At 34.4% G+C, this 16,323-nt stretch overlaps 1 protein-coding gene across 1 annotated transcript; it reads left to right on the top strand.

The window, feature by feature from the left end:
- Nucleotides 1-4,478: 4,478 nt before the first annotated feature.
- Nucleotides 4,479-11,678, top strand: LOC131941674 (interaptin-like). The gene is made up of 7 exons (XM_059301081.1): nucleotides 4,479-4,549; nucleotides 5,050-5,420; nucleotides 5,799-6,086; nucleotides 8,106-8,510; nucleotides 9,057-9,557; nucleotides 10,428-10,988; nucleotides 11,311-11,678. Exons 1-7 carry the CDS (start codon nucleotides 4,479-4,481, stop codon nucleotides 11,676-11,678), a joined length of 2,565 nt encoding a protein of 854 aa, XP_059157064.1.
- Nucleotides 11,679-16,323: the final 4,645 nt, after the last annotated feature.

Here is a 16,323-nt window from a genome sequence, read left to right as displayed (position 1 = left end):
AAAACGTTATGTGAAAATGCTTTGTACCTATTAAATAAAATTTTTTGTCTTCTGTTACTTTAAAGCAAAAGTAAACCAGTTGCTCACAGAGACTGAGCAAACGAATACAGCTATAAAGCAGTGCAAACATGATACGCAGGAAGTCAAGCAAGTTCAGGCTGACATCAACAATCAAATCAGTGCCATTAGACCTAAACAAACGTATTTCCAAATCAAGGTTGACGAGTTTCTAACAAAAGTTAACAAGTGTGAGGCGAAGTGTAGGAAGGTGTCCGACTTGACCAAAAATATGTCTGCCCTGGTGGTCAAGCGAACAGAAGTGGACGGTATTGTTATGGATTTAAGAACCGAATTTCAGGGACTGCACTTAAGATTGTCTGATATGGATAAAAATCATTCTGACGTAGTGGTCAGTCTAAAAGAAAGAGTAAACGGTATAGTTACTGATGCAAGAACTGAATTTCACGGACTGCACTCAAGATTGTCCGAAATGGATAAAAATCATTCTGATGTAGTGGTCAGTCTAAGAGAAGTGGACGGTATATTAACAGCTGTAAGAACCGAATTTCAGGGACTGCATTCAAGATTGTCTGAAATGGATAAAAATCATTCTGATGTATTGGTCAGTCTTAGAGAAGTGGACGGTATATTAACAGCTGTAAGAACCGAATTTCAGGGACTGTATTCAAGATTGTTCGATATGGATAAAAATCATTCTGATTTAGTGGTCAGTCTAAAAGAAAGAGTAGACGGTATAGTTACGGAAGTAAGAACCGCATTTGAGGGACAGTATAAACAGTTATAGGGCCCTTATGAAAACTTGTCAACCGCATTGAACAAACAAAGAAGAGTCGATGATGTTTTTACAAACTGTCAGATATTGTAGCCAGAATTGGGAATAAAAGCGGTAGAAGATACTCATTAAGCAGTAAAACTAAATGTTAAATCTAATGTTTTGCAAATTAATGCGACGAGAATTCAACAGTATGTGTAAATTAGAGGTTTACAAAGTAAAGTTTGCCTACTGTAGTAGATGTGCTTTTTAATGTAATTACGTATTTTTAAAAAATTCAGCAAATCGAATAATCGCAACCTTTTCAGAATTAGTGAAAACTACAACACATCTGCTAAAGAATAATTCTTGTAAAAGAGAAACAAAAACGATTTTCGATGGGCACGTAATACACAGTCAGGTGAGCTCTGGTTCACGTCGAATGTTTACAATCGTAGAGCCGGGTTGAGTTAACGACACATATTAGGGACAGATAATTTAGTTTTCTAAACTATTTGAAACTAAGGGGAGGTAACAAGTTGTGCTTGATCTTTTCATCGTGGACTGTAAATTGTCGTCACGGACGGTGGTGTCACTTTGGCGAGGGAGAGGAGGGGAGAGGGAGTGTGAGGAAAATTGTCATTCACGTGCTACTGATAGTATTTTAGAAACAGGGGAGGGATTCGTTTCTACTTGTGTTATTGTTTAAATGTTCAGCTGTTTTAGATTGATTAAAAATTTATCCAAAGGTTTATAAGGATACGTATGTGACGACTGCAGATCTGGAGAACGTTGTTCAGTTTGTTCACGAAACAGAACTTTTTGTTTGATTCATCAAATAATATATTAGGAACGACGACGAAGAAGGAGAAAATAAACACACTAATCATTCCTTTAACTACGCATTTCTTAAAATATATTGTGTTTACTTGATTAAATGTACCAAACATATATCATTAAGATTATTTATTTGTAATTATCGTTTAAAGTTTAAACTATTAAAGTGTTCAAATTCTTTCGTTTTCATTTTCCTAGCTGCTTTCAACTTATTTTGTTGTTTCAAAAAAGCCTTTTTTTTCTTTTCGGTGGGTCAGGGAGTAGTATAAATAGATGTCATACCATTTCCTTTACGTTTGTGACAGCCATAGTTAGCCTGGAAGATTTTCCTTTCCTTTGCGTTTTAAGTAAAGTAAAACGACACAGCGTATTTTTAAAAATTGTGTCTTATGTTAAAATATGTCTTACAATATTATTACCTTTTTAACCAAAATGTGTAATTTAGATTTTTTAAATTCATTTATTTTTGCATTTCTATTATTTATTTTTAAATTTAAATATAGATATTTTTATCTTAAGTACGATAAAAAAGATATATAAATTGGCTAATTGAGTCGTTATATAATCGCAAAGGAGAATGACTCATAAAATATTTAATAAAACACAAGCCTAATTGAGTGATGTGAAAAGGTACTAATAAAATGTTTTTTAAAACAATGAAACATTTGCGATTATCTTTTATTTTTTTAATTCAATTCTATGATATTGTATATATATATATATATATATATATATATATATATATATATATATATATATATATATATATATATATATATATATATATATATATAAATGTTGAAGCTGAGGGTACTCAGTGAAACTGCAGTTGGTTATTGATGTCACTGCTGTGTGTACTCAGCGCTGGAGCTGTTGGTAATCGATAACGTTGCTGTGGTTACTCAGCCTTAGCAGTGGGTACTCAGTATCACTGCTGTGAGTGCTTAGTGCTGAAACTGTGGTTGCTCAGTGCCACTGATGTTGGTACTTAGTGCTGAAGATGTGGGTACTCAATAACACTAATGTCGATACTAAATGCCAGTATAATACCACTAATCTGAGTATTCAATAGCGCTGGTTATTTTTATCAGTACTCAACCTTCCTGTATTTATTACGAAGTGTAGGTCTATGCTCATTGTTATAATTGTCAAGGTCACCGTGAAGATCTTTCTTTGGTAGTATCCAGGATAGTGGTCCACCACCTCACTTCCTGTTTTCCATTTACTTTCTATGTTCTCCTAATATTTTACAATGCGATTTCAAAGTTAAATTCGTTATCTTGTACCCAGCAGCATGATAACATTATTCCACCATCACTCTCTCTCCATATGGCAATGTCAATGAAACCAGTGAACTCTACTTCACCTACCACATGAACCATACTGTTCTAAAGTCACTTTTATATATAGGCGAAGACTATTTTGTAAATCCTTTACTTATTTATAATCATACTTGAATGAATGACTGCTTGGGGATGCATCGTATTTCGTTATACCTGCTTGGCACATAAGTACTATTTTGTGTCCTATTGCCGGATGTCCCGAAAACGCGACAAACCTTAATCAGAAGATAACTTCCAAAATTATTCTCATATGTGATTTGTAATGTTTATATACATAAAAGACTGAATAATAAAGCTATTATTATTTTTTGTAGCAAAAACGGATTACCTATTTAGTAATAATAATCAATGTAAGTAGGCTGAATTCACGAAGTCAAAAAATTACAATATGCGTGAGTCGAGAGAGTGTGACGTCTTAAATTGCGACATGACAACGTGTCCATTTGTACCGATACAACCGTCTGGATGTTCCCAATACACAACGACCGGCAGCAGTAAGATAAATGTACCTATGCGCACATGCTATGCGCTAAATCGATATGTCGCGAAAACGCGACAGTCAGCGTTAAGGGGTTAAATTTAGTCTCTAGGGTGAAGAAGATTCTCAGCTATTTTCAATTCAATATTGTCACACAAACTCACGCCACTGAATTGAGGCGAGGTATTGATCATAACATATTGACCAAGCTCTAATGACGACGCAAACTGAAACTGAAAGCAATTTGCAGGAAAATAATTTATCACTGCCAGGTCGCCTGCTAACTAAATGAACCAAACGATGTTACTCAGGTAAGATAGACGAATGCTGTGGTTTCGTGTGACGAGAAGAATAACTTGTGACGGCATCCCATGAGTTAATCAAGAATACAGTTCTGTAGGCACTCATTCTTTGCGTTCTGTTCTTATTTAGAGTTTTTTTAAAATTATCTGCAAAACTATTTCATTTTCAGTTTTTATAAAATTCCTGATCTCAAGGATACAGAAATTTAAAAACAGACATTTCCTCTACGTCTGACAAAATGTTGGCATCTGTTTTAGAAACAATCGAAAAACACAAGAAAGAGATCACTGATTTGAAAGAAAACAACGGTTCTATTGAAGGTAAAGTATACTTTCTTCATTTTGGATGTGTTTAAAAATGCATGTAGCTTCAACGCTTTTAACAGTTGTATTACCATTTTTAAAAATTTAATTATGTTCCTTTTAGTGAAATGTATATTACCGTCAATATGTCTGTATGATGCGACACCTTTAAAAATTATTTTATTGTTCTTTTTTAGTGTTTACTGATTGACACAATTTTCCTGTATTTACAAACGTATTCATATCGTTTTCAGAATCTCTGATGTCTCATAACTGTGCGATAAGAGACGTGGAACTTCGAGATATTGAGAGATATAAAAATATGAAAAGACAAATGATTTTCTACGTAGAAAAACAAAACTTAACTACGAAAGTTCTAGGACGTGTCTTACTAAAGTATGCCAATCTAAGCCAAAGGTTTGCAGCTCAGAACGTAAAACTTGATGTCTTACAGTCACAAGTCCAGCAGCTCTCAAAAACTTTTACAGAAACCACGGACGACCTACAGAGACAAGTAAAAAAAATACATGACCTTGGTATTTCAACCAATGAGAAAATTAGTGGAAACCAAAAAGCCATCGAGAATCTTCAAACCTGTGATGAATCTATCAAAGGTAAGGGCTTAAATTTTACTAACTTTACATTCCATCATTCAGTTGTCGTGCGCTATCTATAGAAAATTTACCAGTGTACAGCCGAGCATTTTCTGATATTGTCTTCACCATTTTATTTGTTACAGAACCTTTAATTGTTTTAATGGCACAGTTACTTGTATGTACGATTTTGCTATTCTGAAAATTGCTTTAAATCCGCAAACTCAGTTGCTACGCATCTGTGTAAAGTGCCTCAATTATTATGGTTAACAACTTTGTAATTTTGTGTCGAATGTTTAAATTTGTTTGTTGTAGGTTCCATCCATGAAATGAAAATGAAATTGAAAGAAATGGCTTTACAGTCGGTTACAGTAGAGATGGTGTAAGATGTATCCAAGAAGCAAAACGAACTGTTTGCCAGTGTTAATAAGAAATGCGACGAGACGGTTAAGAGAATAGAAATCCAAGATAAAAAAGTTAATGAAGTTAAAGCCGAATTGTCCAAGTCTATATTGGAATCTTCTACCAAAAATGATTCACTTTTAAAGCAGCCTGATAATAAAATATTAACTGAAGAAAAGAATCGGGGTGATGATGTTAAAAAGTTGGTCTCTGATATCAATTTAATCAAAGACACAAACCAAAAAAGAGACACTAAATTTGAAGAACTGTTTAAAAAATGTGACGACTCTATACATCAGAGAACGCAAATCTTTGCTATGATGGGTGAGCTGAGAAAAAAGACGCGGGTTATGGAAGAAAATCTTCTACTAGATGTTGGAAATTTGCAAGGTAATTTTACTTGTGGGTATATGAAAACTATGATTACTATCATTATCTTTTTTTCGTTTTCCTAAAGACCTATGGTACAGGTGTAGGGTTTACCTGTTTCAAATACCTCGGCATACTGATAGATAGTGAAGCGAGTACAATGCAAAGCCGCCTTTATTTCCTTAGCGTGAGTTAGGTACCTGTTAGAGCTGACTGGTCTCAAAGACTCGGGCCAGGGATCAGAACTCGAGTCTAGTGCTCTTCCACAAGGCTACGCCGCCCCTCACACAATATCAAGTTATTCCATTAATAAACGCTATAAGGACTGATTCAATCTTGTCTTACTATGTTTTACATTTTTTCATAATTAAACTAACGTTTACTTTTAACATAACGCAGGTTCAGTTGACAAACTAGACTCAGAAGTGAGCAAACAGGATGAAATGATTAAAGGTCAACAGGTTAAACTCGAGGAATTACAAGTTAACTTAGATATCCTATCAAAGTCTTTGACAGAAACAGCAACCGACTTTGAAAATAAATTACAAAGGGAAATAAAGAATAGAAGTGAAAGAGTTAGCAGAATGGAAGTTGACATTCTTTTGATCAAAAGTTCGAATAAAACCAAGGACTCAAAGCTCACGGAGCTAAAGAAGGAAAACGACGAAAATCAAAAGACCTTACAAAGTAAGTTTAAGTTTACCTATTTTACATGAGAAAAAGTAGATGTCATCTGTTTGCATGTGTTTGTCGTATGAAGTATTGATAGTAAGTTCATGTCTCATCTCAGTTACCTTAATAGTTGAATACCTAATCAGGTATTCATTAAATCTGTAAATTTAGGTAAGTTGTACACATACTCGAGATTTAATAGTGTGCTGTCGTGCAATCAACCATCCTGTTCCATTTCAAAACTACAAGGTATGTTTTAAAAAGTTCCGAAAATTGGTTTTCAGAGGTCAACTAATTTTTTGAATTTAGTAAATTAATAAAATAATCCATATTTTAAAACGTTTCTGAGATTAATATGTTGCTTTAATATGATTTAGGCTACCCGTCATCCCTTGGATAACTGTGGGTTTCGGGGGTCATCCATAAAAAAATCTCGTCTGTCACTTATCGTCACAAAAAACCAGACCCCACATTCAAAAAGATGTTTTTTATCTTTTAAAAACACCGATTTCGGACTATCCCTTCATATACTGACGTCACAGGTGACATACTTAACTCTACTTCACCTGCCCAGTGTCCCGCCAAGTCTCAGAAAACATGTTTTTATCGTTTAAAAAAAAACGATTCCAGCCGAGCATGTCTCTGACCACACTATCCCTACATATGCTTAGGACAAAGAAGCAGATGAACTCTATTTCACCTTCCCTGTATCCCGGCAAGTTCAGATAGGCAACTTTATCATTCACATCTCAAAAAAAAAAAAAAAAAAAAAAATTAACATTGACGTGTCTAGAACCCGTGCCACCCGCATGAAAGCCGATTACACTCACAACTTAGCTATTTAACTCGTTACGTCTTGAAGTTTTTTTAAAGTATTTGAGTCTCCTTATGCAACTTGATTTACGCTCATAGATCTAGATCTAAGTCTAGTAGTAGTAATTTTCAAATTAAATTTTATCTTAAATTAGCCAATTACATAGCTAAACAGACAAAAGTTTTATATAAATTAATAAAGGTCTTAAATTATCTAGATCTAGATAGAATTATCTAAATCTAGATTCTACGACTCATTTGCTTAAGTCTTAAGTCTAGTTTAGTAGTTTTAGTGTAACTCTTGTTAGATCAAGAATCTAGATCTAATCATTAGATCTATTCTAGCTAGATAGATCTAGATCTAAATAGATAAATCACAAAGATTTATATCAAGTATTTTAGGACTAAAAATGTATTATGATTATAAAATGGATTGTATTTTTATCTAATTAATCTTTGGTTTGTATCTAATTAATCTTTGGTTTGACCTAGATTCCAGATCTAGATCTACTAATAACTTTCTTGGCCACCTGATATTTAGATCTATAAATAAAAAGATAACTTTCTTGGACAGATTGTAGAGTTAGAGAAATTTATTGTAAAACTAAATGAAAAAGACAGTTGAAAATTTATATAAGTGTTGGAACGTAATAAAAACAGCAAACGGACGTATTTTAAAAATATGGCCGACAGAAGATTAGCTTTAGAACGCGTTAAACTTTTGAATGGGCCACAAAGTCTATCATAGAAGCCGCCATCTTATAGTACTTAAAAGTAAACAAAACATGTGATGTCACTATTCAGTCAAGGTAAAGCCATTGTTTGAAAAATTTAAAATTAATGTGGTTAATCTACCAATGAATCAATCAAAAAATAATTAACGTCTTCAAATACATTTGTGATTAACAGTCGGTCTGAAAAGAAAAGTTGTTCTCTACCTACATACTATTTTACAGCTCTCCACCTAGTGACGATTCTTTAGAGGAGTCAAGCAGACAAACAAAAAAAAATATTCAAACATGTAAACAAACTTGAGTTTTAGTAGTATAGAGATAACGCACTAAATTTTGTCATAAATTTGGACCAACTGTATGTTAAATTGGGATATTTATTATTGATTGGAGTACATATTTATTAGGTTAATGTGTGCTTGTGGATTATTTGCGACTTATACAGATATACATGTCTGATATAACGGACTTTTAATTTTGTTATCTCTAGAATCTTTAAAGGACCTTAATTTAAAAGTCACGGAATTAGGCAAAGAAGTAATAGACATGAAAAAGAAGCAGAATACAATGGATCAACTGATCACTTTGTTTACTGAAAAACAAAAAAAGTCCATCGAAAATGTCGAGGTGAGATTTAATATACTGGAGTTCCGGATACAAGTGCAAGAAAAGAAATCTGACCAAGAGAAAATAGAAGACTCTAATCGTTTGTCTGAATTCACAACCCAGTTTAATTCCAAACTACAACAACTTGACAATAAAATGCAAACAGAAACAAAGAATGTGCATGATCAATTTAAATATGTAAGAAATAATGTTCTGTTGATGAAAGATGCAAATCAAACTAGGGATTCTAAGCTCACGGAACTCGATCAGGATCAAAAGACTTTACAAAGTAAGTAAAAACTAAGCTTTTGAACATGACATTAAATAAAACAGATAGCAAGCAGATTTAAATATTTTTTTACTTTTAAATACTACGCAAAAGTGTGTTTAAGTGTGTGAATATTATACTCGCTTGCTTGCGTCGGTTACTATAGTTGTTTCTACTCTGCTAAGTTTTACAAACGTAGGTCTTTAATCCAAACTGGGGGCTTCAATTTAGAAATTATTTATGTTGTCGCCCAGCCAATCTATGATATTGAAAGACTACTAAGTTTGATTAAAATGATTAAAACATTGTTACAGAAATAGTAAATGTCTGTTTTGGATCAGATGTTGTATTAAGTAGATTAAAAAACGTAAACCGTATTTGATCAACATTGCTAGTGCTTATATAAAATTCTTTCCTGCTTAGGTTCGAATTAAAACAACTACGAATATAAGCCTTGCTATTGAGGAACCATCATATCAAGTGGTATATAGACGTTGTTTGCTAATTGACAACTTACATATTTATACTTCACTGATACTAGTGATGATATTTTCCTGTCAATTCTAGGTTCGGTGAACGATCTTCTTTCGCAAGTCAAGGATGTTAGAAAAGAAGCAGTATGCATCAAACAGAAGCAAGCAAATATTTTAGATCGGTTCTCTTTCATATCAGAGAAGCAAAGCAAGTCCATTTCGAGTATTAATATAACATGTGACAAACTAGAAAACAAAATAAAAGAGCATGACAAGAAGTTTGATGATACGAATACAGCAGTCGCAAAACAAATTTCTGAAACATCAGTCAAATTTGATGCACAACTAAAACAATTTGACAAAAGAGTAACAACAGAAACACTGTGTATGCGTGACAAAATAAAAAATCTCAGTTACGATATTCTGTCGCTAAAAGATAGCATGTTAATCAAGGACTCTAAACTCGAGGAGCTAACTAAGAAAAATGATGACCTATTGGGTCAGATTCAAAGCCTGATTGTTGAATCAGACGAGCTGGACAAAACGATCCGGGACCTGGATAGCAGATGTTTGCAAGACAAAAAGGCTTTGCAAGGTAGGGTTTAACGTTTTAATTGTGTTGATTAAGGAATAGAATGTTTGGAATTGTGTGTGGGTAATTGTTCACATATCTCTCCCCCCCCCCCCCCCCCCCCCAAAAAAAAAAAAAACAACCCACAATGAGTATGAGTAAGTCTCTTTATATGTGAATGGAATAAAACGGTAATCTTTTTTAAAATATTAGAACAAATCCAAGAAATATGGTGTCAGTTGATGATAGTATGTCTGTGCTAAAACTATAATATTTTTGCTATCCATCAAACTAAAACACATTAAATGTATAAACCTCAACTAAAATTGCGATCACATAATTTTTAATTATTTTTTAAACCAATCTTAAGCTAATGTATTTTTCATAGTAAATGTTTTGGACGTTCTACTTTAATTAAAAATAGCTATACTAGAGGCAGAGTATTTTTAGGGCCGACGTGGTCGAGTCGGCAAAGCTCATGGTTGCTAAACCGAAAAATCTCTAGTTCGAACCCTCGGGCAGATGAGGCTCGTTTGCTGGGGACAGCTATTCTTCTAGGAGAGACAACTCCAAAATCAAACAACTGCTGCCTTGTGGTTTCTTCTTGGTTGGACAAAGGCTATGGAAGCAAATCCAAAAAGAAAAGCAGGCTGAAATCGTAGTCAATGGCCTCAATGGCGCATAACCAGTTGATAGGTATCCTTAATTGTGATGGAGGCGTGGTCGAGTCGGCAAAAGGCTCGATCCCTTCTAACACTAAAAATTAAGAACGAAGAAGAAGAAAAGCCACAATGACAGATAAAAAAAAGAATTAACTGAGTTTAATACAACCAGAAAATTGTGCATAACCTTGAGAGTCAATGATGGTGGCTTACTTTTTTTTATAATCACTAGACGCTGAATTTGAAATAAAAACACAGATCGATAATTTGGGAAACTTTAACATTGATACTAAACAGAAGCTGACGACAATGGAAGAGCAGATAACGTTATTGAGCCCTAAAGTCGACCAGCTACAACAAGACGGCGTTAACTTCCAGCAGTTCCGAGATTCAGCAAACCGTTGGTTGTGGAATATCAAGGTCACGTGTGACACTCTGGAAGACAAGATGACTGCCCAGGGTAAAAACGTAGAAGAGCTCAAGACAAAGCACCAAGTTCTGTCTAAATCAATGTTAGACAGTGCCGCTGTAATGACGTCCCACAGGAAAAAGTTGGAGGAGGTAATAAGAAAGGAAACACAGAGCAGATGTACTGAAATAAACAACCTGCGACTTGAAGTGCAGGCGATAGAAAAAGAGCATCAAAAAGGCAACTCGAAAATAGTAGACCTATACCTGAAGATAAACGCGCAAGATAGCAAACTGAAAAGCCTGCGTGTTGACATAGATAGCTTAAATTCTGCAAGAAAAAATTTGGAACAGTGCAGTAAGCAGGCCCAGTCTACACTACAAGGTTAGCATGTATTTCTTTTTTAATTACCGACAGGGCAGCATAAGCAAGTGCATTTTTAATGGAATCTTTACCTTGATATTAGGAATGGATTCACAAATATTTCCTTCATACATAAACCTTAGTTTATTTATAAACCGGACTAAAATATATTATCCTGTCCAGAACGTTTTACAAACAGTTAGGTTGTGCTAGGTTTTTAATTTGCTTGAACACGTTTATGTTTTTGTCTTTACATAAAACAGATATATAAGTTAATTTTCATGAAAAAAATGCGCATACTTAACTCTTTAATAATCATTTTTCTCTGTTGTGACTTTTATAGAATTGAGAAGCCAGCTGATATTAGAGGTTCAGCAAACAAAAACAGTTATAGAACAGTACAAACAGGAAATAGACAAGACTCAAGCAATCGTAAAAACTCAGATTAGTGCTATTTTGGATAAACAAGCACTTATACAAAACAAGGTTGACAAGAATGAGGAGAAGTTTAAACAAGCTTTGTCGGACATGGATAACTATCTCTCAGTAAAAGAAAAAGAACTCAATGATGCTAAAACTAACCTTCAGACATTATACACAGATTTATTTAACTTACGAAAACATGTAGGGGAAAAATTAATACTGCATAATACCAAAATAGATGAATTGGGGACTGCGATGGATACTGTTTTCCGGCGTTTGGGTTTGTGAAGGAGGGACTTACAAAGGATACATCTAGAATTGTTATTGTTATCCGTGTTTTTAATTTTCTTATCTAAATATTTAATCGTTAACTTTTTAAATTAATGCATTTTCTAAAGATTTTTCTAATTTGGCATGTTCAACAAAAATAATTATTTCTCCAAAACATAAAAAAATGTACGTCCATGTAATTGTACTTCGTTCAAGAACTTTTAATCTGGCCATAACTAAGGTCAAACTGCTTAAAATATGTTTATTTTTTTTTTCCAGTTAGAAATTAAAAATTTATTTTTAAATTTTTCTTTTAGAAACTGGTGAGGGTATTTTCTTAACTTTTCTTACTCTTGAATATTCAAGTCAATGGATTCTTTATGTAGAAGCCTGCATGCATAATTATCTTCGCTATTATTGTAACATCAACTTTAAATGTAATAATACATTGATTCATCAGAAGGCACTAGACAATAAATATTTCCTCAAGACGATCTGTTATTATTGACATGAGATTCTGCACTTAACTGTCCAAGTGTTTTGTTATTGTAACTGGAAATAAATTCGTTAAAGTTCCCACGAAAATAGTAATTTAATAAAAAAATATGACTCTTTGGTCTCTTAGTATTTATGTAATAGTAATTAATATTTATAAAAAAGAAGTAAATAAACAAACAAATGTTGACGAAGTCTCTTGTTTATTATTTTTATTAATTATAGTCTGAAGTCTGGTCTACTTTTAGCCTCCCACTCATTAATTACGGTAACATCAAAAAAGGGAAATTTAAAAAGGGAAATAAAAAAACGACAACTCAGTTTTACTAATTTTTTTTTCAAAACGTAGAAATGCAACATCTTGTATTTTAATAAGCCGCTCCCTCCATACCATAAATGTCCACATGTTCCATCCTATTCTGTTGCTAACCAAAAAGCAGTTCTTTAAATTCGGTGCAAATCCCAATGTGTGGCAAAAAAGGCTCTTACCTAAAGGATTTACTGTCATTGTTTATTATTTCAAGGGTATTATATGCATGTGTAAAATGTGTACATTATATGGAAACAAATATTGTTTCGCCTAATATGTATACAAAATAAAATGTGTAGCCAGCGTTACCGGCAAAACCTATGTGCATATGCGTGTGTGCAGGGGGAGGGGTAGATATAGAGAAATAAATACATTTCTTACTAGATCCGACAACAACTATAAAATCATTAAAGTAGAGAACACCTTATATAAAGTCTTATAATGTTTATTAAATTTTAATAGGCACAACTTTTTTTTTTTTAAATGCTGTGAAGGCTATTGCTTTCTAAAAAATTCCGTTTAAAACATAGTTCTATTTTTGATAGAGTTTGTATTATTCGGAAATTGAACATATCTGTCGATAAGATTAGGAAAAAACGTGTGTGTTGAAGAGCAGCGAAAGGCGCTGCAGAGATCATGTGTATGGATACTTCTTGTACCGAGGAAAATGAAACTAAATGAAAACTAAATGAACTTAATACTGTGGCTTAACTTACACAAGTGACTTAACCTAGTGATTGAGGCTGTTGGGTCATACACAGGTAAGTGAAAATACCTCTTTAGTGTGTTGGAATGTAGTGGGGTGGGGGCGGCAAGTTTTTTTTTTCATTGAACATTTTCTGAAGAGATGAAATGAAACTGACTGAACTCCAGCCATCTGTTAGCCTTACACAATGGACTAACTTATAGAGATGTCTGGGTCTTACACAGGTAAAGGAAAATATCATGCGACATCCAGGGTTTAAATCTGACTATTTCTACATGTGATAACTGCCACGAAAACTTAGTGTTGAAATCTTATATTTATTTGTGCTAATTTTAAACGGAGTTTGTTTTATTCTGCTCATTTTCTTACCTTGCATATTATTCGAACAATTTTTGGATTTCTTATGCAGAGGCGTAGCGACCCTTCTAGGCGCCAGGGGACAAACTTTCAATTTGGCGCCCCCCCCCCCCCCCCCAAACTGTTTATAATGCAAAAATGCAGCTAAAATGACATTTAAAGTTGACTTTACAACCCATTTTTGGCGCCCACTAAGGTCGGCGCCCGGGGACATATGTACCCCGCTGCACCCCCCATCGCTACGCCTCTGATCTTATGCATCAGTAGCGTGCGAAAAGTAATATAAACACAAAGTGAAGGTAGTGTTACGTCTGGTTCAAAACTCAATGAATACCATCTGTTGTCCACCAAGTTTGACGGATATCTCAGCCGGGTAAATCAAACTTGACGTTAATCTGAACACACTATACTTCTGTAAGCGGAGGTCACATAATCAGACGAACTATTTACTATCTGCCCGATAAACCTACGCGTTGCAAAATTAACAGTACACATTAGTGCAGCTTAACGTAACAAAACCTAACTCACATTCCCCAGTACAACGGAGTGACAAACTACTCGTAACAATGTAAGTGTGTTATAATATGTATACAATCCAAAAGATTTACTTTTACGTTTATTCCCTTAATGTTAACATTAATTTTATACCCATCACGATACCAGAGTTTCTTCCAGGCTACCCCCCCCCCCCCCCTCGAACGAAATGAAATTTATATAGAAAATCTATACTTTTAACAGTGTCAGCCCCCCTCCCCTCCGAAGAAAGTCTACCGCCGCCACCACCCCTCCACCCCCCCCCCCCTCCCCCGAAAATTTCAAGTGCCCCCCCCCCTCGAAGAAAAATATCACTGCGCGATACGCCTCAGTGACTTGCAACTCTTTTAGGGTACGCGTCATGCATCTTCTGCCCTCTAAACCTTTCACTTACCGAAACCAAAAGTTCACGCCGACATAAAAAAAAATTCCGTCTTTTATCAGTAGGTCATGATACATCACGATTTCTACAAGCATTACGTGGCTGAGAGAGGAATGACGGGGACGGCAGGCTATTTCGTATGAATGTTTTATTCAATGATCGAAAATGAAACTTAAAGAACCCCAGACTGGCGCTAACCTTAGTGATTCACTCTAGCAACGAAAGAAGAGCGTCTGGCTGGTTGAACCACGGGTAAGAGAAAAATATATTGTCCATTTAGCAATTATTATAAATAATATTTCTTGTTGATGGTATTAATTTTGTTCTTGTTGTTTTATCGTATTAATCCACGTAGCGGTCTCTAGCGATTTTTCTATCTTGTCTTTATTATGTTTTTTTAGTATAAGGAGATTTCCATTTAGTTAACGGCGATAAATTATACAAATCTGGTGCTATAGCTAATGTATGAATGATTGGAAGTAGGGCTTAACATTATATATAGCGACACCCTCACCATCCCCTCCCCCTTTACAAATAAAAGAAATACAATTTACTGAACATCACTTAAAAATTACAGTATATAATATGTCATTAATACCATACTACACCTCTTACACACAAATCTGTTAGTCAGCACAAACCAACTAGTTATTTCTGGTTACGAAAGTTGTAAAACATGAACATTTGTCAAAATCTCGATTTGGATGTTTTTTTTTCAAAATTACAATACCTTTTATATATTCTGTATTGAGCGGCGTAAACCGGATGGAAACTGTAAAATCTCATTTAAGTTTTGAGCTGAAATTAACTTCACTATGCTTTGTATACGAGCATGTAAAAACCTAAATACAGAAATCAAATTTGAAACGCAAATTCGTACGATAAAATTTTCAATTTTCTTAAACCAATTTGTGTCTCTCATCTGATCCGACCTACCTATCTCTCTCTCTCTTATAATTTTAATGCCGCCATTAATGCACGACCCCAAAAACTGTTGTTTAATATTCGGTTCAAATATTCCTTCTTGACAGAACTTTTTGTTAGCACCGAAGAATTTCCACTTGTTATTCGTGCACCTCGGATGTCATGGCGGCGTCAGATACAACGATCAGCATGAATGACTTTGCTGATGGCTTCACTGTAGTTGTTGATTATTTAAAAGCCAGGGTATGTATGTCAAATTAAAATACCGTATTCGATGCAAAGAAAACCCATAATATATGTCATAGAAACCCGTATCCCAAATTAAATAATTTTGTAGATATCATATGCTTATCATATATTTTTTTGAAAATTTTGAATTTGTGCTTGGCGGGGATGGGTATATGTTTAATAATTATATGCAGAGGCGTAGCGGGGGGAGGGGGGATACGGACCGCACCGGGTGACACCATTTAGGGGGGGGTGACACCAAGGCAAAAAATAGCAAAATATAGAGAGAAAAATTATAACTCCACTTAATTAAGTGATTAATTCGAGTGTTAAATAGTGTTTTAAGTGGTGCAAACCGAAAGTTTGGGGGGGGGGGGGGGGGGTATGCAAATTGAAAATTCAAAGTTTATCCCCGGGAAGGGTCGCGACGCCTCTGGGGGTGACACAATAAGTGCCGCACCGGGTGACACCCGACCTCGCTACGCCACTGATTATATGTACGTATTGAGTGGACTAAACTCCCATACTCCTACGATATCAACAGACTGTTACACAAATATATATTAATTTAAAAATAACGTTTCATATGAAATATCTTTAAAACAAAGATAAAAGTTTTGTAACTTTTAATAGACTTAACTTTTTCTACAATTTTGTTCCTCCCGAAACGGATATTGATAAATTTTCCAAATTATGATTTATATTACCCACACTGCAGTTGGAGTGT

The sequence above is a fragment of the Physella acuta genome, unplaced genomic scaffold, assembly GCF_028476545.2.
Source record: "Physella acuta isolate Inbredline_101_S28 unplaced genomic scaffold, ASM2847654v3 ptg000030l, whole genome shotgun sequence".
NCBI classification, from domain to species: Eukaryota; Metazoa; Mollusca; class Gastropoda; family Physidae; genus Physella; species Physella acuta.
Note: the sequence above shows the minus strand (reverse complement) of the source record. Positions and strands in the feature narration are given on the sequence as shown.

Excerpts from the sequence above, each read along its gene's own strand:
- LOC131941674 (XM_059301081.1), top strand. The coding sequence starts at position 4,479 with ATGTCTTACAGTCACAAGTCCAGCAGCTCTCAAAAACTTTTACAGAAA. Across the intron at positions 4,550-5,049 it reads CGGACGACCTACAGAGACAA|TGTTAATAAGAAATGCGACG; the intron begins GTAAAAAAAATA and ends ACTGTTTGCCAG. Across the intron at positions 9,558-10,427 it reads AGACAAAAAGGCTTTGCAAG|ACGCTGAATTTGAAATAAAA; the intron begins GTAGGGTTTAAC and ends TATAATCACTAG.